Here is a 27,466-nt window from a genome sequence, read left to right as displayed (position 1 = left end):
TGTGACTGTCAGCGAATTCCCGACAACATCCCCATCCGTCTGTCAAGTAAATTTGAGAGATGTTATTCGGGTAAAACAGTGGATGTGGGGATGTATGACGCTATGTTTACTGCGGGGTTAAGGTTACCATTGATGGAACTGCACCATCAACTTGTCAACTACCTTGGCCTATTCATCATCCAAATTGCACCAAATGCATGGAGGATTTTTATTGGTGCTGAAGTGATATAGGGTCAGTTAAGTGGAGGGAACCGTTGGCTTATGCTTAATGAATTCTTTTACTGCCTTAAGCCCAACAAATATCCTCATCAAAGGGTATCTACCACTTCCTAGCTAGAAAGCTGTCGCTCTGGCTTGTGTCAGACATGCCAGATTCTAATAGAAACTGGAAAAATAGTTACTTTTTCATCCAAGGGACGAAGTGGGTGTGTAGACCTGAAGAATGGGCAAGTATGCTTGACAAATTTAACAATATGTGGGGGATCGTCAAGGAGTCTGGTGAGTCTTCAGCTTTTGTACCCTTAATAGTTGTGGCTTTGTGTCTAACACTACGTTTTTCTTGTCTTCCAACCTTTGTCCTTCCCGATATAACTGACAAGTAAGAGAACTTTCTTAAGAGAGTCTGGGCCATTCCCTTCGAAGAAAGGAAGTGGAAGGACTTGGTGACACTTGACACCCTTCACGCCTTCTATAGTGGTCTGGAGCCGACGCCTATAGCTCGATAACTACACGCTGCTTCCTGTCATCGTAAGTTTCTTAATCCGTCACTTTATTAAATCTCTTTTTACATCTTGCCCATCCGTTTTTAATTCATCTCGTCTTTTTCAGAGAGGGAGTTGGGTAGGTAGAGGGCGCTATTGAGGCAATCCGTTGCAGCATGCAAGCAGTAGCAAAAAGAAGGGCCTTCGATGTCAACCTCCAAGGTTGTCGATCAAGGGACGTTGAAACAAAAGAACGACGGCAAAGATGACCATCCTCAAAAGAAAGGGACGGGCACCCCAGTTGGTGACAAGCAACCAAAACAGCCGTCGCCCCCCAAACCTAGGCATGAGGTTGGCAAAGGGTTGATGGTGGGAAAGGGTCCTGTCTCTCAAGGCACCGTCTGCCGCTGCTTACGCACAAGGACCACGTCGTCAAGAAAGTTGATTCAATCATCAAGGAGACGGACTTGGATCCTTGCACTGATCATACCATTGAATATTTGGGGGCGTCAGGCATTTTCGACTTGTCTAGGGTATGTTCCTTTCAAACTGTTTTTGTTTTTTTTTTTTGTTTGTTATTTGTTCGTTCTTTTTCTGACGGATGTCTTGATTTAGGCATTAGTGCATATAAGGGCGCTTCAAGATAGGTGCGTTGCCCAAAAGGGGGTGATCCATCAGTATCGAAAGTGTCAGAAGATTAAGAATAAGGAACGGGATCAGTATAAAGAGGCCTTTCGTACCCTAAATGGGGAGCTAATGGATGTAAATGCTAAACTGAATGATTCCCATCTCTGAAGACTGCTTGCGGCTTCTGGTGAAGGCAGGTTTGGCGACGGAATTGTCAACCCTCCGTGAATAGATGGATAAGGCCAAGGTCAACGCTGTGGCGGAGTTCAGGACTTCCCAACCCTTTATCGATGCTTGCAGTGTCTACAATGGTGTTGGATTCGAAGACTGCTTAAAGCAAGTTGGACCTGTCTACCCCGACTAGGGCTGTCCAGCGGTTCTTTGACCCGCCCAAACCGACCGGGTCCGACCGACCCGCATCCCAACGGGTGAACCCGATACCTGTAGTGAGTCGGATTCAGGTGTATTTCTTTCAAAACCCGAATAATCGGGTCGGGTAGCGGTTTAAGGAAGAAAAAACCCGCATTACCCGACCCGACCGATATTAAAAAAAAAAAAAAAAAAAAAAAAAAAAAAAAAAGGTAATTCAGCACTCAGTTCAGTTTACCCGTGAAGATTGAGTTGCTGTCCAGGACTGAAATGAGGAGACTGATTGGACTTAAAGCACTCAGTTTTTTTTTTTTGTTTTACACGCTAAGTTCAAATCAGCCTACTTGCTCCTAAGATTTTTACACACCAAGCAATCATGGCCGTCCGATTTGAACGTGATCAACGATTAAAGCACTCAGTTTTTTTTTTGTTTTACACGCTAAGTTCAAACTTCAAATCAGCCTACTTGCTCCTAATATTTTTACACACAAAGCAATCATGGCCGTCCGATTTGAGAGTGATCAACGGTCTTGATCCTTCTGAAGATCAACAAAATCATTCCAAGTTCCCAACGCACAAAAGAAAATCCCACAAATCTCTCTTCATCTTCAGACTCTCAGAGGTGCAGAACGGCTAACCCTCACCTCACCTCAAATCATAGTCAAAAATTTCCACTTCCCCAAGCCATGGCCGGTTACCCTCCCTCAGCCTCAAGAGACCTTCAACCCTCATCTCTTTCTCTTTTAAATAGATCTGATTTTTCTCTCTGTTCCACTTTTCTCTGCTCTCTAGTCTCAAGGGCTGATTCAAAATCCCTCTTTTATTTTGGAACACTTGACTTCAATCCAACTCTCCAAGTCTCCAACGGACCAAACACCAAACCTTGCTGGTTCATCTTCACACGTATCCTCGCTGAGCAGAGGATCGGAATGTTGTCGCTGGTCTGTCGCACCAAAGGCACCGTCCGCCGCCTCTCAGCCTTCAAGCACGGCGACCGCGGTTTTGCTTTCCTCGTCAACAGGTTCGTGTCGCTCAAACAAATCTGTTCTTTCTCTTTTTTATTAGTTATTTAGATTCTTTAGTTCTGATTGTTTTTTAAAGCTTTTAAGATTATTTGATTGCCTTATTATATAAAGAATGGTGAGGATTTAACGAATAATACAGACACCAAACAAAGTTTGTAACTTTTTGAAGTAAAAAAATATTTGAGGTGACGGATTGTGATTAGTGCTCAAGCACCTCCTTTCCATGTAAGAACACTGTGATGTTGAGGAAGTTTGTTCAAAAACCATTGGCTATGTGTAACTAAGCAAAGTAAAAAAAAAAAAAAAGAGAGAAAAAAAAAAGAGAGAACTAAAGACAATGAGAGTCTCAGATCACTTCAACTGAAGTTGTGTCTATGATCTGGTTTTATAAATAAAAAAAAAAAAGATTTGGGAAAATGTATTGGGCCTCTATGTTTTGAACAAGGACAATTTTTTTCACATGCTTATAGTTATATCAGTTCTTAGTTTTGTCTTGACTCTTAAACAATGCATACTTGCAATTTAAATGAAATCATGAAGTGCCATGTAATTTACCTTGATACAGAACACTGAGTGTTAAATGAAATCAGTACTAGTGAAGTAAATTCTTATGCATAATGATATTTCTTATTTTACAAAGCTCCAATGTATGTGATTTTGCCCTTTAAGAGGTCAACTACAATGATCTTTCTTAATATTAGTTTTTTTATGGTTGTTTGTTTATGCTTAAATTTGATGTCTTTAGGTCATGGAACCCTCTACTGATGCCCCCCCTTCCCAAACAACACCCGCTGCCCAAGCTGGACCTGCTGTCCAAGCTGAACCTGTTCCCACTCCAACAAATGCTGAGGCACTTCCACCTAGACCTAGTGATAAAACCAAAGTGAGTGAGATAGCTGCTGATTGTGGTAATAATAGGAAAAAGTCTAGTGCCTGGGATCATTTTGAAAAAATAAAAATGAGTGAGGGTCAATTTAAGGCTGTTTGCCATTATTGCCAAAAAACTTACCGTGCTAATAGTAAGGGTCATGGTACTACTAATTTATTGAATCATACACCAAACTGTGTTAAGAACCCTAATAGAGCTTCACTTAAAGGGCAACAAACCTTAGCATTTGAACCCAAAATGAATGGGGAGGAAGGGTTTAAGCTTGTACCAACAACCTTTACTGTTGAGGCTTCTAGGAAGGCACTCGCAAAAATGATTATAATAGACGAGTTGCCTTTTAGGTTTGTTGAAGGGTATGGGTTTAAAAAATATTCAACAACCTTACAACCTAAGTTGCAAATTAGGGATATCCCATCTCGTCAAACTGTGGCTAGAGATGTGATTAGCATTTATGGTGTTGAGAGAGAGAAACTAAGGGAAGCCTTGAAAGGTCGTAGGGTGTGCCTTACTACGGACACATGGACTAGTATTCAAAATCTGAATTATATGTCCCTCACAGGTCATTTTATTGATGATGATTGGAACTTGCATAAAAGAATTTTGAATTTTTGTCAAGTGGAAGACCATAGGGGGGAGACTATAGGTAGAAAGATTGAGATGTGTCTCCGTGAGTGGGGTGTTGATGGCATATTCACCTTGACAGTGGATAATGCTTCCTCTAATGGTGCTACCATTAAATTTTTACAAACAGTAACTAAAGATTGGAAGGGGACTATTTTAGAACATGAGTTATTGCACATGAGGTGTTGTGCACATATCTTAAATCTGATTGTGGGAGATGGTATGAAAGAAATTGATCCGTCCATTGCTAGGGTGCGTGAAGCAGTGAGGTATGTGAAGTCCTCACCAAATAGAAATCAAACTTTTAGGAGTATTATGGAGAGATTAGGTATTGAATCCAAATGTTTACTAAGTCTTGATGTACCAACTAGGTGGAACTCTACCTATCTCATGTTAGATACTGCTGAAAAATTTGAGAAAGTGTTCCTAAGAATGGACTTTGAGGATGATAGCTATTCTTCATACTTTTTGAACAAGGAAAATAGTGGTGGTTTGGGATCTCCTTATGGGGTTGATTTTCAAAATTGTAGGACATTTGTGGGTTTCTTGAAACTTTTTTACAATGCAACTAAAAAGTTCTCCGGTTCTTTGTATGTGACTTCAAATACTTTCATTGATGAGATGTTTGTGATTCAAGAAAATATTGCTCATTTAATTAAATCTCAAAATCATCTCTTGAAAAGCATGGCAACTAAAATGGAAGCTAAGTTTGAAAAGTACTGGGGGAAAGGGGATAAAATTAATAAGCTTTTGTATGTGGCTGTGGTGCTTGATCCAAGGAAGAAAATGAGGTTTTTGAAGTTTTCTTTTTTTGAAATTTATGGGGATGAAGTGGCTAATGAGATGGTTGACTTGGTGGGGAGTTTTATGGCTAGGTTGTATGATGATTACTCTAGGGTTGATTCACCAAATGTGGTGCTACCAAGTGAGAATGAGAGGACACACATGGAAGGTGATACAGTTGGTTGTAGCGATCCGTATGCAATGGTTAATTCACGATATGAGCGGTTTTTAGAGGTTGAGAAGTCTATAGGGTGTAGCAATGAGATGGAAAAATATTTGGCTAAAAATTGTGAGAGTAGAAGGGATGTGAAATTTGAGATTTTGGGGTGGTGGAAAGCCAATTCAGATAGGTACCCAGTGCTGTCCAAAATGGCTAGGGATGTGCTGGCTGTACCTGTTTCTACGGTTGCTTCTGAATCGGCTTTTAGTACCGGAGGGCGCATAATTGATCCATTTCGAAGTTCACTCTCCCCTCTCATGGTTCAAAATCTTATTTGTGCTCAAAATTGGCTGCAAGCCCATGTCCCAATTTCTTTTCGCAAGTCAAAGGACGAGATGGAGGCCTTGGAGGATGAATTTCATGAATTAGGTAATATGTTTAACTTCCAATCTTCTTGTTTACTAAGTGTTATTAAATGTGTCATATACTTGAGCAAAATTTAATCTATTGTCTCAATTTTTTCTTTTCTAGTTTTAATCAAACAACAACAGCAGCAAGTTCTAGTTCCTGTTCAAACAAAGGTGGTACTCGTACCACAGTCAATATTGATGAATGATCACTGATTGGGTATGTTTCTGCCTTTATAATTTTTGTTCATATTGGTGTCCCTTTTGGTTATTCTGTAGCTGTTATTCTGTCTTTATATAGTATTGGTAAATATTTTTCCCCTTGTATTGTAGGAGGATGGAAGATCGCCTTTTGTATAGGAGGTAGTTTTTTTGGATATATTTTGAAGCTTTTTTGGACAGATGTGTAGCTTTTCTAATTATAATTATACATGAACTCTTGTCTTGCTTAGAGGAAGGAAAACTTAGCATCTGTGTAGGCTTTCCTCTCTATAAGTTATGGACATGTTAACTATAGAAAATAGAGTAGTTCTTTACTGCCTTAGGAAAGCTATTTTTTGGAAATACTTAATAGTATTTCATAGTTGTAACTTATTATATATACTGCTGGGAACTGCCTACTGCTTTGGTAGTTTATTGCCTTGTGCAGTAACTGCCTTCTCTGCTGCCTCTATGGCTTTATATATCAAATTATGAAGATGATGTATTTTTAGTAGTGCTTGTAGCCTATGTGGTTCTGGAAATTTGTTTGATGTGTGGAATGGTTGGTAGGTACTAGGTATGTTTTCACCTTGACAGATTGATGAATGTGGAAACAAAATGGTACTGCCTAGGCCTTAAGGCTTAGGCAATTTGGAAAATATTTGTTATAAATTTATAATGTGTGGATGATGAAAAGGTGGTAACAAAAATGGTAATTGTGTTTTATTGATGAATGTGGAAACAAAATGGTATTGCCCAGGCCTCAAGGCTTAGGCAATTTGGAAAATATTTGTTATAATGTGTGGATGATGAACAGGTGGTAACAAAATGATAATTGTGTATTTGTGTTTTTATCTATTTGATTAATGCCTACGTTTTACATTCTATTGATATTTAACAGGTATCCAGATTTTACTTTGAATTCATACTCAATGAAGGCCCATTTTACATACTTTGAATTCATACTTTGAATTGATAATGTATTGATATTTTACATTCTAGGAAGTATGAATTTGGAGTTTTGGACAAATTATAGTAGAGTTGAAGGCCCATTTTAAAAGAAATTTAGTAAAAAACAGGCCCAATCTGATATGTTAAGATTCAAAAACTATTAATTCGTTGAAAAGTCCAATAATTTCGGCCAAAAGGCCCAAAAAAATTAAATTCAATAAAATTTACAGAAAATGCCCAATAAGAGGTCCAACCCGTTCAAACCGATGATCCGACCCGGCGGGTTTAACCCATATTACAAATGATTGCGGGTCCGTTTTTCAGTGACCCGACCCAATCGAGTCGAGTGCGGGTTGGGCCCAAACCCGGGCTGACTCAACCCGTGGACAGCCCTAACCCTGACCTTGACCTGTCCAAGATCTCTCTTGACGACCCAATACCAACAACTCCTAGGGTGGTGATACCATCAATGAAGAGTCTGATGATTCCGCCCACACGAAGGAGCAGGACCCGAAGGACGATGGCGTGATCATCGCCCAACCTATTCCTGTAGGCCCCATCACCCTTTTGGTCTCGTCTTCCGAAGACTTGTCTACCTAAAACGTTGTGGACCCGACTACTTTGGACGCTCCTCCGTCTTAGTCTTTCTTAATTTTCAATTTTGTACCTATGCATTCCATCCTACTTTTAGACAATAGTGAGTGCCCTTTTGTTTTTTGGGCTTTTGTAAAACGCTTTACTTCCTATGGATTTTTATTTATTGCCTTTCTTTTACATCTGTTGCTTATATTTGGTTCCACCTCTTGTTTTAATATGCCTCTGCTGTGTGTGACCTTTTTAACCTGTCCGTGTATTTCATAGGACTTAGGTCAATTTATGAGGATCAAGTACCTGTTAGTGTCAATAGTCATTTGCCTATAACGCGGGTAAGACTTAGGATATTTTTTAGAAAGAGGTATCCGTCGGTAAGACTTTGGACTTTGAGAATCAGGTATCTGTCAGTTTACCGTGTGGGTAGGACTTAGGATATTTAGATACTTGTTGGTATCCTTGGCAGTCGACCTACCCCGTAGGTGGGACTTCAAATATTTTGGTGTATGGGCTGACCACCTAAGGAATTACATAATCCATTTATATGGATTTTAAGTTATCTCTTGGTATTTTCCTGTATTCGTCCATTCAAGGACCCGTATACGTTTCAAGGTATCCCTTAAGATGCATCCATTCACTTAAGGACTTGTATCCGTCCACCTAAGGACATGCATATTTCAAGATATTCCTTGGGATGTGTCCGTCCACTTAAGGACTTACATATATTTCCAGGTATCCCTTGGGATTTTCTTGTATCCATCAACTTAAGGACTTGTATATATTTCAAGGCATCCCTTGGGATGCATCCGTCCACTTAAGGACTTAGTCATAGATGCGGTTTTGTAGAGATGTATATATGCACATGATATATCTGAATAACTCCTCTTATTATGATAAACACATGCATAAGCCAAAAATTGTTCTGAAAAAATAAAAAGCTGCCATTTGGGCTAAAAAGTATTGTAGATAATAAAAAATAACTAGAAAGAAATAAACTGGAAGTAAGGAGTGGTTATCTGTATGTCATCGTCTACTGATAGTATTTCTTTAGGTGCTCAGTGTTCCATGGATGATGCAACTTTTGTCCATCGAGTGTGTCCAGGTGATAGGTGCGTTTCCTTTGCCACAAAATGATTTTGTCGGGTCCTTCCCAATTGGGTCCTAGCTTCCCTTGTGAAGGATCTCTTGTGGCACTTGTCACCTTCCTTAGGACAATATCTCCAACTTGAAAATCCATGTATCTGACTCTGAAATTGTAGTGCTTGGCCATGAGGTTCTAATATCGTGCTAACTTTTGTTCGACTGTTACTCTGACCTCATCCACTAGGTCTAGCTGTAGGCGCATGGCTTTGTCGCTCCTACTTTCATCATTGTTCTCGACTTTTTAGCTTATGAGTCCGACCTCAGCAAGGATAACGGCCTCGCTCCTGTATGCTAGTCGAAAGGGTGTTTCCCTTGTAGGTGTTCTGGCCGTCAACCTGTATGCCCACAGTACACTTGGCTGCTCGTCTGGCCATATACCCTTTGCCTCCTCGAACTGAGTCTTTATGATTTTTAGTAAGGATCGGTTCGTGACCTCAACTTGTCCGTTGGCCTGTGGGTGGGTGGATGAAGAGTAGTAATTTTTTATCTCCAATCGTGAGCAAAAATCTCCAAATGACTCGTTGTCGAATTGCTTTCCGTTGTTCGAGACCAAGACTCTAAGGATCCCGTACTTGCAGATGATGTTTCTCCAGATAAAGCTTTGTACGTTTTTCTCCATAATGGCCGCTAGGGCTTCAGCTTCCACCCATTTGGTAAAGTAATCTATATTGACCATTAGGAACTTTAGTTATCTTACTACTGTTGGGAATCGGCCCATGATGTCCAACCCCCATTGAGCAAAAGGCCACAGGATCGTCATTAAAGTGAGCTTTTTTATTAGTTGCCTAATGTCATCGTTGAACCCTTGACACTTGTCGCAGGTTTTGACATGAGCTTAGGCATCTTTCTGCATGATAGGCCAATAATATCCTACTCGAATCAGCTTGTGCACTAACGATCGTGATCCCGAATGTTTCCCGTAGATTCCTTCGTGAACTTCCTTCATGGCGTAATCTACTTCCTCGGGGGTTAGGCATCTTAGGTATGATCAGGAAAATCCCCTTTTATACAGGATGTCTTTTATTAGGACGAACCATGCCGCCTGGACCTTTAACTTCCTTGCGGCCTCTTTACCGTTAGGTAGCGTGTCGTCTCTTAAATACTAAACTATTGGTGTGGTCCAGTTGTCTTCCAAGCCTATTTCCTCCACATCTATGCCGCCTATCAAAGACAAAAGCTGAACAAAAGAAAGTTCCTTACTGGAGATGAGCATGTGTTTTGCTAATGCAGCCTTGGCAAGATCGTTGGCTTGCTTGTTTTCTTCCCTTGGGATTTGAAGAAACTTGTCCTGAAGGTCACCTACCCGCTTCCATTCTTGCTCCAAGTATTTCTTCATCCATTCACCTTTGCATTTGTAGTCACCGTCAACCTGACTTGTGACCACTTGAGAATCGCAGTAAACAACCATACTTGTGGCCTTTACTGCTTTGGCGAGATTTAGTCCTGCCAATAAAGCTTTGTATTCTACCTCGTTATTGGTCGTAGGGAAGTTGAGACGAACTATGCACTCGATCTTGTCCTCTTTTGGAGAGTGGATTACTATACCTGCTCTACCAACATGCCTGTTGGACGATGCATCCATGTGGATACTCCATTGAGGATGCTCTTCTGCCCCCTAGCCTTCCATGTTGGTGAATTCCGCGATGAAGTCAACAACCATTTGTCCCTTCACAGTAATGCACGGGCAGTATTGTATGTCGAATTCACTCAACTCGATTGCCCATAGCGCCATCCGTCCAGCAACTTCAGGATTACTCATTACTTTTTGTAAGGGCTTGTCTGTTAGGACAACCACTATATGGGCTTGCAAGTAAGGTTTGAGTTTGCAAGCCGTGGTAATTAGGGGGAAGGCTAGTTTCTCCATTAGGGGGTACCTTTCTTTTGCATCTCGGAGTGCTTGGCTAGCGTAGTACATAGGCTTCTTCACCTTTTCTTCTTCTCTAATTAAGGCTGCATTGATCACAGCTGGGGAGACGGCCAAAAAGAGAAACAGCTCCTTCCTATGTTTGGAAAGACTTAGCAACGACGGGGAAGAGAGGTATGCTTTTAGGTCCTTGAGTGCTTGTTGGAATTCTTCTGTCCACTCGAAGGACTTATTCAATATGTGGAAGAAAGGCAGGCATTTGTCCGTTGCCTTTGACATGAACCTGTTTAGCGCCGCTACCTTGCCGTTGAGGCTTTGCACTTCTTTTACGTTCCTAGGTGGTGCCATCTCCATTATGGCCTAAATCTTGTCTAGGTTGACTTCAATGCCTTTCTGAGACACCATGAATCCTAGGAATTTTCTAGCTGTTACCCCAAATGTGCACTTGCTTCGATTGAGCTTCATGTTATAGGAACGGAGGGTGTCGAAGGTCTTTTTAAGGTCCTCCAAATGATGATCTTCCCATTGGCTTTTCACTAGCATGTCGTCCACGTAGACTTGGACATTGCTCCCAATCTGATGTACAAACATCTTATTCATAAGCCTTTGATACATTGCTCCTGCATTCTTGAGACCGAACAACATCACTTTATAACGGAATAAGCCTTGGCTGGTGACGAGTGAAGTTTTCTCCTGGTCGGCCTTGTCCAGCCTGTTTTGGTTGTAACCAGAGAATGCATCCATGAAGCTCAATGACTGGTGCCTTGCCATTGAATCCATAAGGATGTCAATCCGTGGGAGTGGGTAGATGTCTTTGGGGCAGGACTTGTTTAGGTCCGTGAAGTCTACACACATCCTCCACTTTCCGCTAGCCTTCTTGACCATTACCACATTGGCTAGCCAATTGGGATAGTATACTTCCTTTATGAACTCTGCATCTTGCAACTTACGAACCTCTTTTGCTATAGTTTTTTCTCGTTCTTGGGCAAACACCCTCTTTTTCTAATGAACAGGGGGAAAAGAGGGAGATATGTTCAACCTATGAACCATAACTGAAGGGTCGATCCCAACCATGTCTTCGTGGCTCAAGGCAAAAATATCCTGGTTCTCTCTTAGGAAGGTCGTGAGCGCTTGGCGAACGGGTGGATTGACGAGGGTGCCAATCTTGGTCGTCTGCTTGGGTTTGGAGAATTATTTCCTACAACCCCTCAACGAGCATTGCAACCGTTCTCTGCTCCTCTAAGCTCAATGTCTATAAGTGGTCGTCCATCTCCAACATCGCTATGTAGCACTTATATGCTACCACTTGGTCTCCATGTACCTTTCCTACACTGTACTTGGTGAGGAACTTGATTATCAAGTGGTAGATTGAAATCACGGTTTTCCATGAGTTGAGGGTAGGTCGGCCTAGTATGACGTTGTTAGTGAACGAGCAATCAACAACAAGGAAAGTCACATCTTTAGTGATCTATTGAGGGTAATCTCTGACTGTCACAGGTGGTGTGCCTCTATGGGGTATAGTCTCGTGCCTCCGAAACCGACAAGTGGTGCATTGGTCGATACAAGCCATTCTTTCCCGATTCTCATCTGCTGGAACGCCGGATAATAGAGGATATTAGCAGAGCTTCCATTACCGACTAAGACCCGGTGGGTGTTATAGTCTCCCACTTGTATCCTAACAACAAGAGTGTCATCGTGGGGGGTGATGGAGACATCGAGCATCTTCCTTCGAAAACCCAACTATGGGGTTGTCTACCTGAGCCATCTTTAGGAAGAACCCCGTCAGCTAGACGCTCTGTACCATCCTAAGGTCGGTTTTTCATGCCAACCTGGATGAGCCAGATGCTTTGGTGCCTCATACTATCATCCTTATGTCCCTCCAAGGGTGGCTTGGGACGCTCGCCATCTCTCCTACCAGTCTGCTCCTGTGGTGGGTTGTTATATGTTCTCTATTTGTTAATGAACCGTTGTAGCTTCTCTTGCTTGATGAGCGCCTTGATCTGTTACTTTAAGTTGTAGCATTCAGATGTGTTGTGACCGTGATTGTGATGAAAACAACAATACTTGTCTCTAGACCTCTTGCTAAGGTCTCCCTTTAACTTGCTAAGCCACGTCAAGGTAGTATCATCCTTGCTATGCTTTAGGACCTGATTAAATGGGGCGGTTAACGGGGTGAAATTCGTAAACCTTCCAGTGGGCGGTTTGGAGCGCCTATCCTCCCATCAGTCTCTGGTTCTAGCCGTCTTCCGTTCTCTATCTTGCCGAGCATCTTCCTACCTATCTCTTTTCTTGGGTTTTTCCTCTTGGGCTAATAGTGCGTCTTTTGCATTCATATACTTAGTGGCTTGATAAAGTACTTCTAACATGGTTTTTGGGTTATTTTTGTATAAAGAGAACAAAAAATTCCCCTTTCGCAAGCCATTGGTAAAAGCAGCGACAAGTATCTTGTCATCATCTTCATCTATTGAAAGGGCTTCTTTGTTGAAGCGCGTTATGTAGGACCTCAATGTCTCGTCCTCCTGTTACTTAATGCTCATCAGGCACACAGTGGACTTCTTATACCTTTGCCCCCTAATAAAGTGAGATGCAAACTGCGCACTTAGCTCTTTGAAGGTACTGATGGAGTTGGGTGTCAATTTGCTGAACCATAACCTTATAGGACCTTTCAACATAGTTGGGAAAGCTCGACATATGATCTCATTCGGAACATCTTGTAAGTGCATGAGGGTTTTGAACGACTCCAAGTGATCCAAGGGATCCTTAGATCCGTCATAGGCTTCTATCTATGGCATACGAAACTTTAACGGAAGAAGGAATGAAGTGACAGGTGCAGTAAAGGGCGAATCCGTCCAATGGACTAACTCGTTGAGGTTGTTTGACACCTGTCCTTTAAGGGTGTTTATCATGAAGGTCATCCTCTCCTTCATCATCTGCATCTCTGCAATCATGTGCGATGGTGCCATATATGCGACGGACAGACGGTTGGTGTCTTATCGCTCTTGTCTACTTCGAACGTTGTTGCCCTCTGGTCCTTCTCGGTCCCTTTTTTCGGCGGTGTGCTGAGTGCTGGTTACCTCTTGCTTTTCTCCCTGATTATTGTGCTCAGTGTTCCTTTGGCGTAGCTGTTTTTCTAGGTCATGGTTTTGCTTAGTGAGACGTTCCACAGTTGCAACTAGGATCTGTACCTACCTTTCAAGGGCAGTAGTGCGTGGTTCCTCTCCTTTATTATGGTTGGTTGCCAACGAGTGAGTACCATACAACTCTTTTTTTGGGAAGTGGTAATATGGCCGCTATCGTTCTTTCCCATAGATAGCGCCAACTGATGATGCAAAAAATCATCAGTGAGTCGCACGTTCCTCACGTGCTCTAGATAGAACCTGTGAAACAGAAACAATGACCTTATAGAGAGTACTAGTGTGGTACCGATCAAATACTCTCTGAATGTTAAGTTAGAGAGAATTTCTACAACTCTAGAGTGCCAGAGTTGGGAAAATTACGCATACCTTGATTTGTGTGGGTTTTGGAGTTTTTATAGTAGTGTAAAGTTGACTTTCGTTTCTCAGCGGAAAATATATTTCCTTGTAGAGAAGATTCTCATTAATGCTTGTATTTTACGGGATTCTTTCCTTGTAGAGATTCCTTTGATTAGGGTGCAAGACATTTCCATGTATAGACATTCGTGGAGGTCAAGCTAAGCCATGCCGAGCCCGTTGGCTTCTTCACACCTGTCGGCCTCTTCTCCCTTGTCAGCCACTTGCCTCGTCTGAAAATTCCCCGTCGGCTTATGGAGGCGCCCGCCGAGTATCGTGGTGGGGTCGTCAACTTAGAGTGTCGTTGCTTTTGTCCTTCCGTATATGCACATAAAGCTGACAAGCCTATAGGAATCGTCGGCTTCCTTGTGTGTCACGCATTAAATCATTTGCAAGAACACCCTTATCAGAGACCATTAGTGATTCAGTATTAGAACTTGAGATTCAAATCCCACTGAAAAATAAAGGTCAACCAAGAATATTTTTCTTCTAATTATATTTAACCAATAGAGTTTATATATATATATAATGAATCAGTAGGAATTTTATTTAACAAACTCAACAAATACTATAAAAGAAGCCTTTGAAACTCAGCAGCATAATACTTCAAAGCCAACAACAAAGCAAAGCTTTACACAGCACAGAGCCACGACAAACTTATCCCATCTGATACGTGCCACTAGAGGCAAGTCAAATTCAGTTACCTAGAGCCCCTTATACAAATGGAACCATTAAGCATAACTTTTTATTTTTAGTTTTATACAATATAAAAATTATACTTTAATTTAATCTAAGTGTATATATGTGTGAAACTCCTTCTTGAAAATTTGAATTTCGGTCTTCACTCTCCCCATTTTACAATAACTTTATACTTGTAAATTGACTATCACATTAAAGATGCATGATAGTCATTAAACATATCCGAACGGTGAGAACATAACTGGGTTAATTCTTTTCCACAATTATAGCAAAACCCTCTTTTTAATAACACATTAAATTTCTTCTTTCTTTAATAATTCAATAGTTACAACAATAAAAAGGGGATTTGAACCTTAAAATTCTACACTAGAAATGAATATTCTAAAATTATAATTTTCATTATATTTCTTTCTCTTCTCTCAAATAAATTACAAATATCTCCAATAAAAACATAGAAGAAAGATCAGTTGAACACGTTAAGATTTTGTGGATAGAATTATCAATCATCTAACACAGTAACAATCTTCTCAAAAAAAAAAAAAAAAAAAAATCTAACACAGCAACAAGCTAGGCTCTTTAGTTATTAACAAGTTAAGATTTTGTCAGTGGTATCATCAATCACCTAACATGGTAAAAAACTGACATATCTAGCTTGACAATCAGCTTCATAAATTCAAAGACATATCTGTAATAAAGATCCTTTATCTATGACATTTACGGAATTACACTTTCCCGCCCTTCTATTTTTTTGGGGGGCATAGAGGACAGGCAATCTCCCGCCTATTTATGACTATTATTATTTTTTCTCTCACTTCAAGCTCGCAGAACGACGTAGTCAAACCACAAAACGAAAATTTTTTTCTCCTCTCTCCACTTGCGTCAGCCACGACACGTGCGGACACACGAGTACGACGCGCTTGGCGTTGTCCTTGGCACGCAACCTAACACGTGCCTGAGCGCCCACTTTCAAGCTTGATCAAAACTGCCACTTCCCCACGTCACACTCGGAAAGCGCGCGTGTACCTACGTCGATCGCTGACGTGGCGAATCTTACACGGCATCTTCTCTTGCCGCCTGCAATATGCCGAACCCATTTTTTATTATTTTTTTTTCTATTAACATCATCTCTTTCTTCTAGTTTCTTCGCTCTTCACTCTTCACCGCTCAATGATTATTTTATTTTTTTATTAGTATTATTTTTTTTTTTTGCAATGTAAAGGTAACTATTTATGACTCTTTTAGGTTTTTTCTTACAACACTCTTCTCCAGATTTTAGATTTATATTTGTAATAAAATATTATTATTTATACTATAACCTCTTTATCCTCTGTATGTCTAGAGAATTAGGTGCAGTTTGGATCCGACTTAATTGGGGTCTGCGTTTTTCGAGCGCGTTTTTTTTTTTTTTCAGCCATATTTGTTGACCAAAGTCTTCTATGAATAGTATTTTTGTGTACTGTTTATGGACTCACAAACTTTACTTTTTAACAACCTTTTTATTATAATTGGATCCCACGACACTATTTGCATATTTAAAAATAATTTTACTACAGTATTTTCAGTTACAACAAAATAAATTCTATCAAAACGAACCTTTATTGTTACAGTTTTAAGTATTAAACAAGTCTTTCACATGAGTTATATGTGTTTAATGTTCCTATTTATAACTTTAGTCTACAATTACAAAAATGCTTAATCTTTATAGTTGTACTAATGTATTATGAACTCGGTTTAAAATATTAGTATTATTATTTTTGTGTGTATTCTAACTAGTAATACTATTTACTTTAAATATATATATATATATATTTATATATATATATATTAGACACGTTTCCTAACTTTTTGGTACTTTTACTTTTCAGTTTTTAGATTTTTTTAAACCTTTTGTATCCAATCTTTTATCTTTAAAATGTGACTTTTATATGGACAAGTATAATTATCTTGATAGGAGTAAAATTTGATGTACAATTCTGAGGTTGCGTTTGATATTAGCTTAAAAAGTTATCTTATTTTATTATTTAGTTTATTTTTACTACTATTTATAAGTTTCACTGTACTTTTTAGTACTATTCATAAGTTATATTGTACTATTTTAGCTAACTTTTATTTTTATTTATAGTACTTTCAGAAAAAAGTTTTCAGTTTCAGCTAAATAAGTTGTTCACAAACGGATACTAAATATCTCATGTGTCCTAGTTTTTTTTTTGTAAATTGCAAATTATACCCTTAAAGCTTGGGGTATTTGGATTTTATACCCTAAAGTTTCAAAATTTGGATTTTACCTCCTAAAGTTTTGGAGTGTTTCATTGGTAGCTCTACTTGTATGTGAAGGTGGTCCTAAGACCACTCTCACTTGTAAAAAAAAAAAAAAAATCTATACATGCCAAAAAGAAAATTTATATATATAATTATTTACAGTACTTTTAGAAAAAAGTTTTCAGTTTCAGCTAAATAAGTTGTTCACAAACGGATACTAAATATCTCATGTGTCCTAGTTTTTTTTTGTAAATTGCAAATTATACCCTTAAAGCTTGGGGTATTTGGATTTTATACTCTAAAGTTTCAAAATTTGGATTTTACCTCTTAAAGTTTTGGAGTGTTTCATTGGTAGCTCTACTTGTATGTGAAGGTGGTCCTAAGACCACTCTCACTTGTAAAAAAAAAAAAAAAAAAAAAAAAATATATACATGCCAAAAAGAAAATTTATATATATATAATTATTTTAAACTAACATGTTCTGTGACTACCTTGACTTGAAAAAAAAATGTATATATATATTTTAAAAAAATATGTTATATACTAAATTAACTTATTTTGACCACCCTAATAAAAATGTTGAATACCTTTACTTGAGAATCATAAGAATTTGAGTTAAATAAATATAAGAGTAATGCTACATCCACAACATTTTCAAAATAATTTCATGATAAATCTTATGTAGTATGTTACTAATTCTAATTCAAGTTCAATATTGACATGTTTTACCCACCAATAACAGGCTAACAACTTGTTGCATAAGATTTGTTATGAAATTATTATGGTCACTTTATTATTCTCATATCAGTATTTTCAATTTGCACTTTATCTTTTATTAGTCTATTTTTTTTCTTATTCTCTTTGTTAGTACAAAAAATTGTAATATTTCATGTATTTGTGTGTGTGTGTGTGTGCGTGTTTTTTTTTTTTTTTTTGGTGATGTTGATGTATTCAAATTGTCTCTTTATTAAATTTTGTATAATTTAAGTTTCTTAGTGACCATCCTAAATTCCTAGAGCCTCCACTGGGGTGTTTGGATTTTAAGCCTTAACTTTTCAGAATTTGGATTTTACCCCATAAATTTTTTAGGGGTGTTTAGATTTTACTTATTGAAGTTTAAGGGTATTTGAATTTTACACTCTAAAATTTCAGAATTTGGGATATAAAATCCAAATACTTCCAAAATTTAGAGGGTAAAATCTAAATTTTAAAACGTCAGGATGTAAAATTCAAACACCCCTAAATTTCAGGGGATAAATTTCAATTTCTGAAACTTCAGGGTATAAAATCTAAACACTCCCAAACTTTAAAAAATATATATATACACACGTAAGATATAGGGAATGAAGTTCTAATGTAAGGATACACTACAATCTCCACTCAAAAGTCATGATTTTAATTAGATTTTGATTACGTTGTTTAGGTTGTTTCAATATTCTATAAGAATTTTTTTAAAAAAAAAAAAAAAAAAAAACCCTATCTCTCATATTTACTTGTGTTTCTTCTAAATTCATCTTTATTTTTGCTGACATTTTTTTTTTTAATTTCTTAATTTTTTTTAAAGCATTTGCTATGCATATTAGATCATAAGAATGAAAAATAAAAAATGGGTGCATATAACATAAATCATAAATTTCTCTCTTTCTCTCCCCCACTCTCTCTTGTGTTCGTTTTTTGTTTTACATAAATAGCTTATATATCTTATGTAAGCACAGGGGGACACTATTTAGTTTTGAAAATAAAAACTTCAATTTTTTTTATTAAAAAAATATATAAATCAACCATATTGCATACCTTACGTATCACATCTATCTAACATTTATATTCAAATGGTATAAAATACAAGTGTACAATAGTTTAAATAATCAAATTGAGCCATACTAATTGGCTAGTTTAATGAGATTGTTAGGGTTTGTATTTAGTAGGTTCAGAGATCCTTGGTGATAGACCTAATGACTGGATTTGTTGATTATGTGGTGTTGGCTGAGGAAAAATTAATTGAATTTTCAAGGTAAGTGGCTTATTAATGAGATTTTTTAAAAAAGAATCATTATTGCACTTATATAATTGATGGTTAAACCCATTTTAGAGCGTTGTTTATGATTTTCCTAAAACGTACTTTGTGCACTATTCTATTAATAGATTATGGAAAATGTATGAAGCATTGAAAGCACATCATATTTGATATTGCATATAGAAAAATGCATAAATTATTGGCATGGAAGGACAAGCATCTTTGATTTCATAATTTGGCAAAGTATTTCATGCGTTTATGGTGTTATTTGGAAATATTAAAATATGCTTTTATCTTAAATTGTATTATCTAGGAAGGACAAGTGTAGGGTCTCGTTTTTCAGCCCAATACCACACGGTGGGTGGGATCTTGGACCAGCGGGCCCAATACACTGAATTTGTAGAGAGTGGGCTAAAAGGTTGGGCTTTGGTGAACGGACAGTCGTTAGTCATGGTGTTCATGATGATCGCACGGAGGAGAACTGAGCTTATCCAAGAAGACTTTCTCTTCGGCACGGCCTGGGTGGCTCCAGTTGTTGGACCTAGTCCATCTCCCCTTTCTGGACTGCTTCTTCCTCCTTTTATACTAGCTTTTTCCCTCCCTCCAACGTCCACGTGTATGTTCAGCTTTATAGGGCTGGTACTTGTCCCATCAGCCCATACCCAAAGTGGTTGGGGGTGGTTGTAAAAGCTGAAAAATATGGCTTTGTCAAGTTAAGTTACACGGACACGGACATGGACACGGACACGACACGGACACAGACACGAAGATACGGCAATTTTTGAAAAATAAGGACATGACACGGAGGTTAAATAATTAATTAAATTTTATATTTAGACACATTTTTTAATATTTTTAGACATAAAATACATTTATGTCTAGAATTCAAATTATGTAGAACTACAAATAAGTAAACTAACATCCAAAGTAGTACAATAATACACATAAAATGTTTAGAGTAAAAACCATAAAAGGATAACAAGTTCAACATCAAACTAAAAACATAAAAGGATAATAAGTTCAACATCAAACTACAAACATAAAAGGATAACAAGTTCAACATCAAACTAAAAACATAAAAGGATAACAAGTTTTAAACTACAAGATTATCAAAGAACAACAACATCATCATCATCAACATAATCATTATTCTCAATAATACTTGTCTCCATCTTTGGCTCATCTAGTGTGAGATAAGCAATCTCAAGTAACCCAGGTCCTCCAAATGGTTCATCCCAATTATCTCCACCAATGTCCCACTTCTTAGATTCTCCAATAGTGTACTCGGGCCTTCTCCTTGAAAGAAGTCGAAGATTATAATGAACAAACACTAAATCTTCAGCACGTTTAGGAGTAATTCTATTCCTCCTCATAGAATGGATGAAGCCATATGTACTCGAATTCCTCTCAGCACATGATGATGAGCAAGGCTGTTCAAGAAGTTTTCGAGCTAAAGTTTGAAGTAGTGGTAAAGTAGACCCATAAGTTGACCACCAAAGCATTGGATTGTAGCTCCACCTATCCTCCATGTTATCCTCATCATAAGCCTGTAATGCGTTAAACAAACCAAACTCCACATTAACTTTTTTCCTATCATCAGGATCAGGAAAGATCCTTTTGAGGCACTTGTTTCTCTCCACCGAAATTTCAGTATCCTTATGTGGCGCAACACGGCCTCTAACTTCCTCAATCCATTTAATAGTATAATACCTAGTTAAAAGCAAATAAACAAGTACAACTAATGAGTTTAGTTTATTTATTTGGAAATGCCTAAAGAATATAAACGAAAAGATTAAAGAGATAGAAAAATTACTTTGGATTCAAGGAGTGGGCTAGGCAATGAAGTGGTGTGCAATTTTTAGTCCACCGTTCAATGAGTATATTGTGTACCACATCATAGAATGGAGACTCCTCATAGTCTTCCTTGCCTTCATGTTGGTATATTTCTTTCTTCACATTTTCTATCATGGAATCCCACATTTCATACACCTTATGGCGAATAGGTGCATTTGTGTCAACCACTCGAAGCATCTCATAAATAGGTCCTGTGAATCTCAGAATGTATGCAACCTTGTCCCACCACAAATCATTCAAAACATAATCCCTCAGAGTTTGAGCTTTTCCTACATCATATTCTCTATATGACATCCATTCCTCACTAACGACCATATTTCGAAGATTTTGTTTTACTTGAAACAATCTTTTAAGCATGATAATTATTGAAGCAAATTGTGTTTCAGCAACAACAAGTAACTTCAAAGGGGAATATGAATTAAAAATTGCTAATCTCATAGAATGATTTGTGATGAAAATACGAATGAAAGTTGCCTCATCTGAAACTTGTGCAATCCAGTTACATTCATTATATGCATCCTCATTCTGCAAAGAGTACTTAGGTGCACATATATTCTTCAAAGCCAAATTGAGAGTATGCACAACACAAGGTGACCAAAATATATGAAGATATTCAGCTTCAACAATAGATCCTGCAGCCTTCATAACAGACGCATTATCAGTAATAATTTGGACTACATGTTGAGGCCCAACCTCACCAACGACCTTTAAAAACAAGTCAGTAATGAAGTGCTTGTCTTTGTACTCTTTGGTACTATCAATGGATTTGATAAAAATTGGCCCTTTCTGTGATGTAGCCATAAAATTGATAAGTGGTCTTTTTTGTACATCTGTCCACCCATCACTTACAATGCTTAAACCCTTTTATTTCCAAGTGTCTTTAATTGCCCTCAACAACTTCTCAATATGTGCCTTCTCTTTTTGCAACAAAGTTGTTCTTAATTTATTGTAACCCGGAGGAATATAGCCCGCTAAATTATTATTAGCTGCAAACTTGATCATCTCAATCCAATACGGGTTCTTAGCAAAGTGAAAGGGTAAACCAGCAGAATAAAATGTCCTAGCAATAAGAGAATCTAATTGCTCTCGACATTGATTGTTAAAAGCCCTCTCCAAAGGAGAATTCCCAATCCTAACCCCTTTTTTTTTTGGGAAAAATGGATGACTTGTAGCTGTACTACTCTCCCTACTATCCAAATTAGGACTAGTAGGAGAATCAGTTGGTAAAGACACTAACTTAGGCTTCTTCAATCTACGCTAAGATTCCTCAAACGCATCTTCTAATTTCTGCATTTCATTCTGATACTCATCTCCAACCTTGGCACATGCTTGTATTCCAAACTTAGGCAATTTTAACAAGTGTGCCTTCACCCTTGAATAAGACCCCTTGAAAATTTTTTCACAATAGTTACATTTAAAAGAAACATTCCCACCACCAACACTTGCTTTTTCTAACCTAGTAACATATTTCCATAGAGGAGCAGCATTCTCAGCAGATGATTTCTCACTTTCATTTTCAGGATTCATTTTAATAAAATCACCTACAATATTTAACTTCAATAAATAAATAAAACTATAGCAGGACACAAAAACAATTTTATAAATTATAAGTTATAACTAATATAAAAAAAATAAAAATAAAAATAAGACAGAGGGCACGGCGCACCCACAGGCCAGTGAGACCACAGCAGCAGTTAAAAAAAAAAAAAAAATCAAACAAAACGCGTTATATATAAGTGCTTAACAGTTAACATTACACCCACCCACACCAAAATTAACATCTGAAAGAAAGAAAGAAAAAAAAAAAAAAAAACAGAGAGAGAACAGAGAAGAGAATCGGACCTGTTGTCCGCGCCGAGAGAGATGGAGATCGGAAGGGATGGATGGAACGCCGTCAACGTCAGAGCTCGCCGATCGGCATGAGCTAACTCCGGTGAGGGACAGACGGCAGCAGCAGCAACAGAGGGAGGGTGGGTTTCAACGACAAAGAAGAACTTGAGTTTTGAGGGTGGGTTTCAGTTTCGACTTTCAGGCCGACCAGCCCGATCTAACTCCGGCGAGGAACAGACAACAGGGGCAGCGAAGTGGGTTTCAGCAACAGAGAAGAACTTGAGTTTTGTGGTTTGAACTTCCAATTTTTAGACTCTAAAAATGTTTTATGGTTTTAGGGTTGTCACAGATCAACGGTAATGGTAAGTCCACCTGTCAAAATCTGTGCTTTTTTTTTTTTTTTTTTTTTTTTTTTTTTTTTTTTTTTTAATTGCTGGCGTGTCGGACACGTTGGAACCGCGTTTGCGCCATGTCGGAGAAGCGAAAAAAAAAAAAAAAAAAAAAAAAAAAAAAAAAAAAAAAAAAAAAAAAAAAAAGGGACACCGCCGGACACCAGAAACTGGCGCGTCGTCCCCGTTCCGGTGTCCGACACGTGTCGGACACGGACACGACGCCAAAAATGGCGTGTCCGTGCAACCTAGCTGTCAAGTGCAGAGTACTTAATTGCAGTAATGACAACCTTTCCCTTATTCTTTGTCATTTTAGTACTTTTCCTGTTCGGTGAAATGACCCGGAATGTCATCACCAGGACCGAGTTGCTCCCTTTGCCCTCGGCTACATTTATGGCCGAGGAGGGTCCTTCCCATGGCTGAGGAGGATCCTTCCCATGGCCAAGGGGTGGGCCTTCCTTGGATCGGGCCTTGGGCCCAACACAGACATTGACATGGGCTTCCCAATTTTATACCCCCCACAACAAGCATATTTGATCTTACTGACAAAGATTGATTTCGAAGAATTTGAAAATTTAGTGGAAATCTTGGTTATTGAAATATTTTATGAAACTACTTGATTAGGTTTAAAGAAAAAAAAAATAGATAGGTAAATATTGAGGAGGAGTTAAGTAACAATACAAAAACCATATACCACATTACGGGAGGGAACAAAAAAGAAAAAGAAAAAATAGAGAGTCAACAAGCATGATAAATTTTATTTTAAAATTTTGTATTATATGATAAAATTAAGATTATGGAGCTTAATTTCTTCCATGTAGGTCCTAATGCAATTTCCTAAATTTCCCTAAGGAAGAACAGGCCTTCCTTGGGCCCAAATACAATTTGTGAGTCTTGTGACCAACTTCTCCTACTATCTCTATTTAGAGGTAACCGTTTTTGTTTTTATCTCAAATCATTTTCGTTAAATCTTGCTTTAAAAAAAAAAAAAAAAAAAAAAAAATCTCTTTACCAAAGTTTTTAGTTTAAGCGATTATTGATCCCTTATAGATAAAATAATCATTTTTTTCTTTCACTTAAGGGACTTTAGTTTTGACTTTTTTCATATTTTACTAAATTTTTTTTGTTACTTTATTCTCACAATTCAAAGCCAACTTCAATGATTCAATTCAATTGAAAATTTTTCGAATATTTTTAAATAATTTTAGCCAACAAAAAGGGTAAAACATATTGTTCATCTTCTTTAACTTTAATTCATAAACAATTTTAGTACTTAAGAGTTTAAAGCAATTGTTTCTAATTTCTTAGATGACATAGTCAAATTAAAAATGGACACATATCACCCTAGTAGACAGGTTATTATGACTAAAAACTATCACATTAAATTTGTTAGTAGCTAAAACCAACCACTTTAAACCTCATGGACTAAAAATCACCTATAAACTAAAATTTAAGGGTCAAAGATGTATTTTTGTTATTAAAAAAAAAAAAGAATAAGAAATATTTAAAAGGAAATAGAGAATGAATAAAGAGTTTGATGTATGCATGCGCATAGAAGTGGGCTAATGCAAAGAGCATTGTAAATCGTTTGATACTAAATCCCCATCTTTCAACTATGAGATTATCAAAGAAAAAATAAATAAAGAAGAAGAAGTGAAGTAATTAAAATGCCTTTTAAAATAAAATTTGGAGAACTTTTTTTTTTAAAGAAATCCATACTAGGTGGGACTTTTATTCAAATTAAGGTGGAAAATTAGAAACTACAAAATGAAAATTTTTTGGTAGAACATCCTCCATCCAGACAAGTAAGAAAAATGAAAGCATGACTCTCTGTGTTAAGGCATGAGCAACAATATTACCTTGCCTCCTAACATAAGAAAACGTGTGGGTTTCAAACTAACCGAAATAGACATAACATTTTTTACAATATAACCTACACTAGAGAGGGAAGAATTGTCTTCTTGGAGAGCTTTTGTAAAGTGTAAATATTTTGATGCCCTAAAATTCGAGTACTGTGGAAAGTATGGATACTTTGGTGCTTTGGAAGGCTGAACAAGTTGCTTATATCAATTTATCAAGTTTCACCACGAATCAGTAGCCATCAAAGAATCAAAGATAACGTGGGCTTCTCCACTGCCAAACTAGTCAATTATTTGAACTCCTAGAAATTGATGTTACATGTAGCAAAAATATATAAATATTATTCCAGACCGGCTTCATTGTCTGCGGTCTTTGGTGGGGAGTGGGGAGGCTCCAATGAAAATGTACCAGGTTTCACCTCTTGAGCCGGTGATTGGTTGTCATATAAGTCAAAATTTTATTGATGAATGTCGTGTAAGTAAGAAAGTAGGGGGTGACAATCATGAAAAAAAAGCCAACTCAAGTGGCATTTTAACGAATATGTTGTATTCGTAATAACAATTTTATTAAAGACTCGATGATATATATATGATATTATTTATTATTGTTATGTAACATGAGGGTTGATGAATACACATTAGAGACTATATTTCTTTTTATTAAAAAAAAAGACAACCAAGAAAAAAAAAGAATTAAACTAAAAAAAGACAACTCAAGTTTATTTTTAAATGGACTACTTTCTTCTAAATAAGAAATAATAAAAATATTAAATGTCTTAACCTATGGATACTACAAATTACAAATCATGATTTTGGTATTTAAACGTGATTTGAAAACAAAATTCATTCACAAATTACATTATCTGATTTTGATTTTTTTTTTTTTAACTTTGATTGTTTTCAATTTTGTCTCCCAAGTGGATTACAATTAAGGTCTCCAAACAATGTAATTTTATGACTTTTAATAATAACAAAACATAACCTTGATAATTTTTTCCCTTTTATATTTATTTATAAGGATTTCAAATTTTCAAGTAATTTATAAAATATTATATATTCTTTATTATTTAAAAAAAAAAAAAAACAGAGAGAAAACATTGTTGTTCCATGAAGGCCTCAAAAACATTAATTACACTCACCCATAGTAGTATTGATGAACTACATCAAGAGAGGGCAATGAAAATGAGGATGGGGGAGGCTACTGGGCCTTGTAGCCTAATGGCACCCGGTGTTATCGTATACCTATAGCTCGGGGGTTCTATTCCCCCTTATTTACCCAAAAAAAAAAAAAAGATGAGGGAGAAGATGATAGAGAAAAATGGGCCCCATGAAGAAAAAGAGAATGAGAAGGTGAATAGGAAAGAGAGGGGGTGGGGGTGGGGGGGGGGTGGTAGACAATGACGTAGTGTTTTTTCTCCTTCTTTTTGACCGAGAAAATTGAATTTTCGGTATGTAAGACATAGATTAAAATTATTTTTAATTAAATTACTTTTTAAACTAGAGAGTTTTAAGTATATTTCATTTACACCTTAAATTTTCAAAAAATATTTCATTTAAATCTCAAAGTTTAAATTTTATTAATTGAAACCATATAATTTTAGATAGTTTTATTTAAACCTTAGAGTTTTTGGTAAGTCTCATTTAAACTTTAAAGTTTGAAATACCTTTCATTTAAATCAATTAGTCAGATTAAAAAAAATTTGTGATAAAATGTTTAAATGAAACGTTTTTATAAATTTGGAAGTTCAGATGAAACATACCAAAATAATTAACCATTATTTTTTAAAAACATTTTTAAAACGTGGAACCTAAAAGAGAAACATAGAACTACATCATTTTGGTGACCTTAATAGCAACCCTTTGATGGGATTGGAATGAGTACATTGAAAACATAATGAGAGTTGAAGGAGACACATCAATTAAAAAAAAAAAAAAAAACAAAAACTTTCAGAGAAAATGAAAAAGTCAAACTTAAGAGTGTAATTTGTGGTTAATGCCTAAAGCCTTATAATTTAATGGTATTTCCTCTTTTTTTTATTAGGTTAATCATAATTCAAATCCCCCCTCGCTCGTTATAGTAACTATCGAACTACTATAAAAATTAAAGAAAAAAAAATTGTAAAGTGTAATTCACTAATTTGTATTGAGAGGAAAAAAAAAAAAAAAAAAACTCATATAGTGTGGTCAACCGTAATTGTTTTTTTCATGGGAAAAAAAAAAGGCCATTAGTCAAATTGGAGGAGGACATTATGATTAAAGGTTTGTTTTTTTTACTCTGAATGTGACTTGAACCCAAAACAATGGCAGATTAATCATTTGTTCTTTTACTTGCCATGTGTTTCTTATTTGAGTTCAGTTGTCACGTTGGCCTGTGTGTGTGTGTTTTTTACTTTGTTTTAAAGAAGACCATGGGGAAAAGTTAGAACGAAACAGTGGAGTGTGAAGTGAAATGCATTATGCATCAGCTGACTTTTTGTTTTAGTAATCACTCAACAGATTTTCCTCCAAAGATTTAGCACACTTGCCATTGACTATTTGTACAATTTTTTTTTTCCTTTTTAAAATAATATGAAATATTTTAATCAGGATTATAAAGTAGAGAGTGAGCGAACTAGTTTAATGGGGGAGGTGGAAAAAAGCAGTAGATACTGGAACTGCGCCTACCAACTGAAGTATTCAATGGAGGAAATATTGTTTGTC

General features: G+C 37.0%; 2 protein-coding genes across 2 annotated transcripts; one reads left to right on the top strand and one right to left on the bottom strand.

Annotated features, from left to right (window-relative positions):
• The first annotated feature begins 2,277 nt into the window (after nt 1–2,277).
• Nucleotides 2,278–5,682, top strand: LOC126697293 (zinc finger BED domain-containing protein RICESLEEPER 2-like). Its single transcript, XM_050394220.1, has 2 exons — nt 2,278–2,718; nt 3,468–5,682. The coding sequence occupies exon 2, from the start codon at nt 3,471–3,473 to the stop codon at nt 5,676–5,678; it is 2,208 nt and encodes a 735-aa protein (XP_050250177.1). The 5' UTR covers nt 2,278–2,718; nt 3,468–3,470; the 3' UTR covers nt 5,679–5,682.
• A 14,261-nt stretch (nt 5,683–19,943) lies between these two features.
• On the bottom strand, nt 19,944–21,003 carry LOC126696542 (uncharacterized). The gene is made up of 2 exons (XM_050393260.1): nt 20,648–21,003; nt 19,944–20,544 (listed from the first exon to the last, which is right to left on the bottom strand). The coding sequence occupies exons 1-2, from the start codon at nt 21,001–21,003 to the stop codon at nt 19,944–19,946; spliced, it is 957 nt and encodes a 318-aa protein (XP_050249217.1).
• Nucleotides 21,004–27,466: the final 6,463 nt, after the last annotated feature.

Source organism: Quercus robur, chromosome 8 (genome assembly GCF_932294415.1).
Source record: "Quercus robur chromosome 8, dhQueRobu3.1, whole genome shotgun sequence".
NCBI classification, from domain to species: Eukaryota; Viridiplantae; Streptophyta; class Magnoliopsida; order Fagales; family Fagaceae; genus Quercus; species Quercus robur.
Note: the sequence above shows the minus strand (reverse complement) of the source record. Positions and strands in the feature narration are given on the sequence as shown.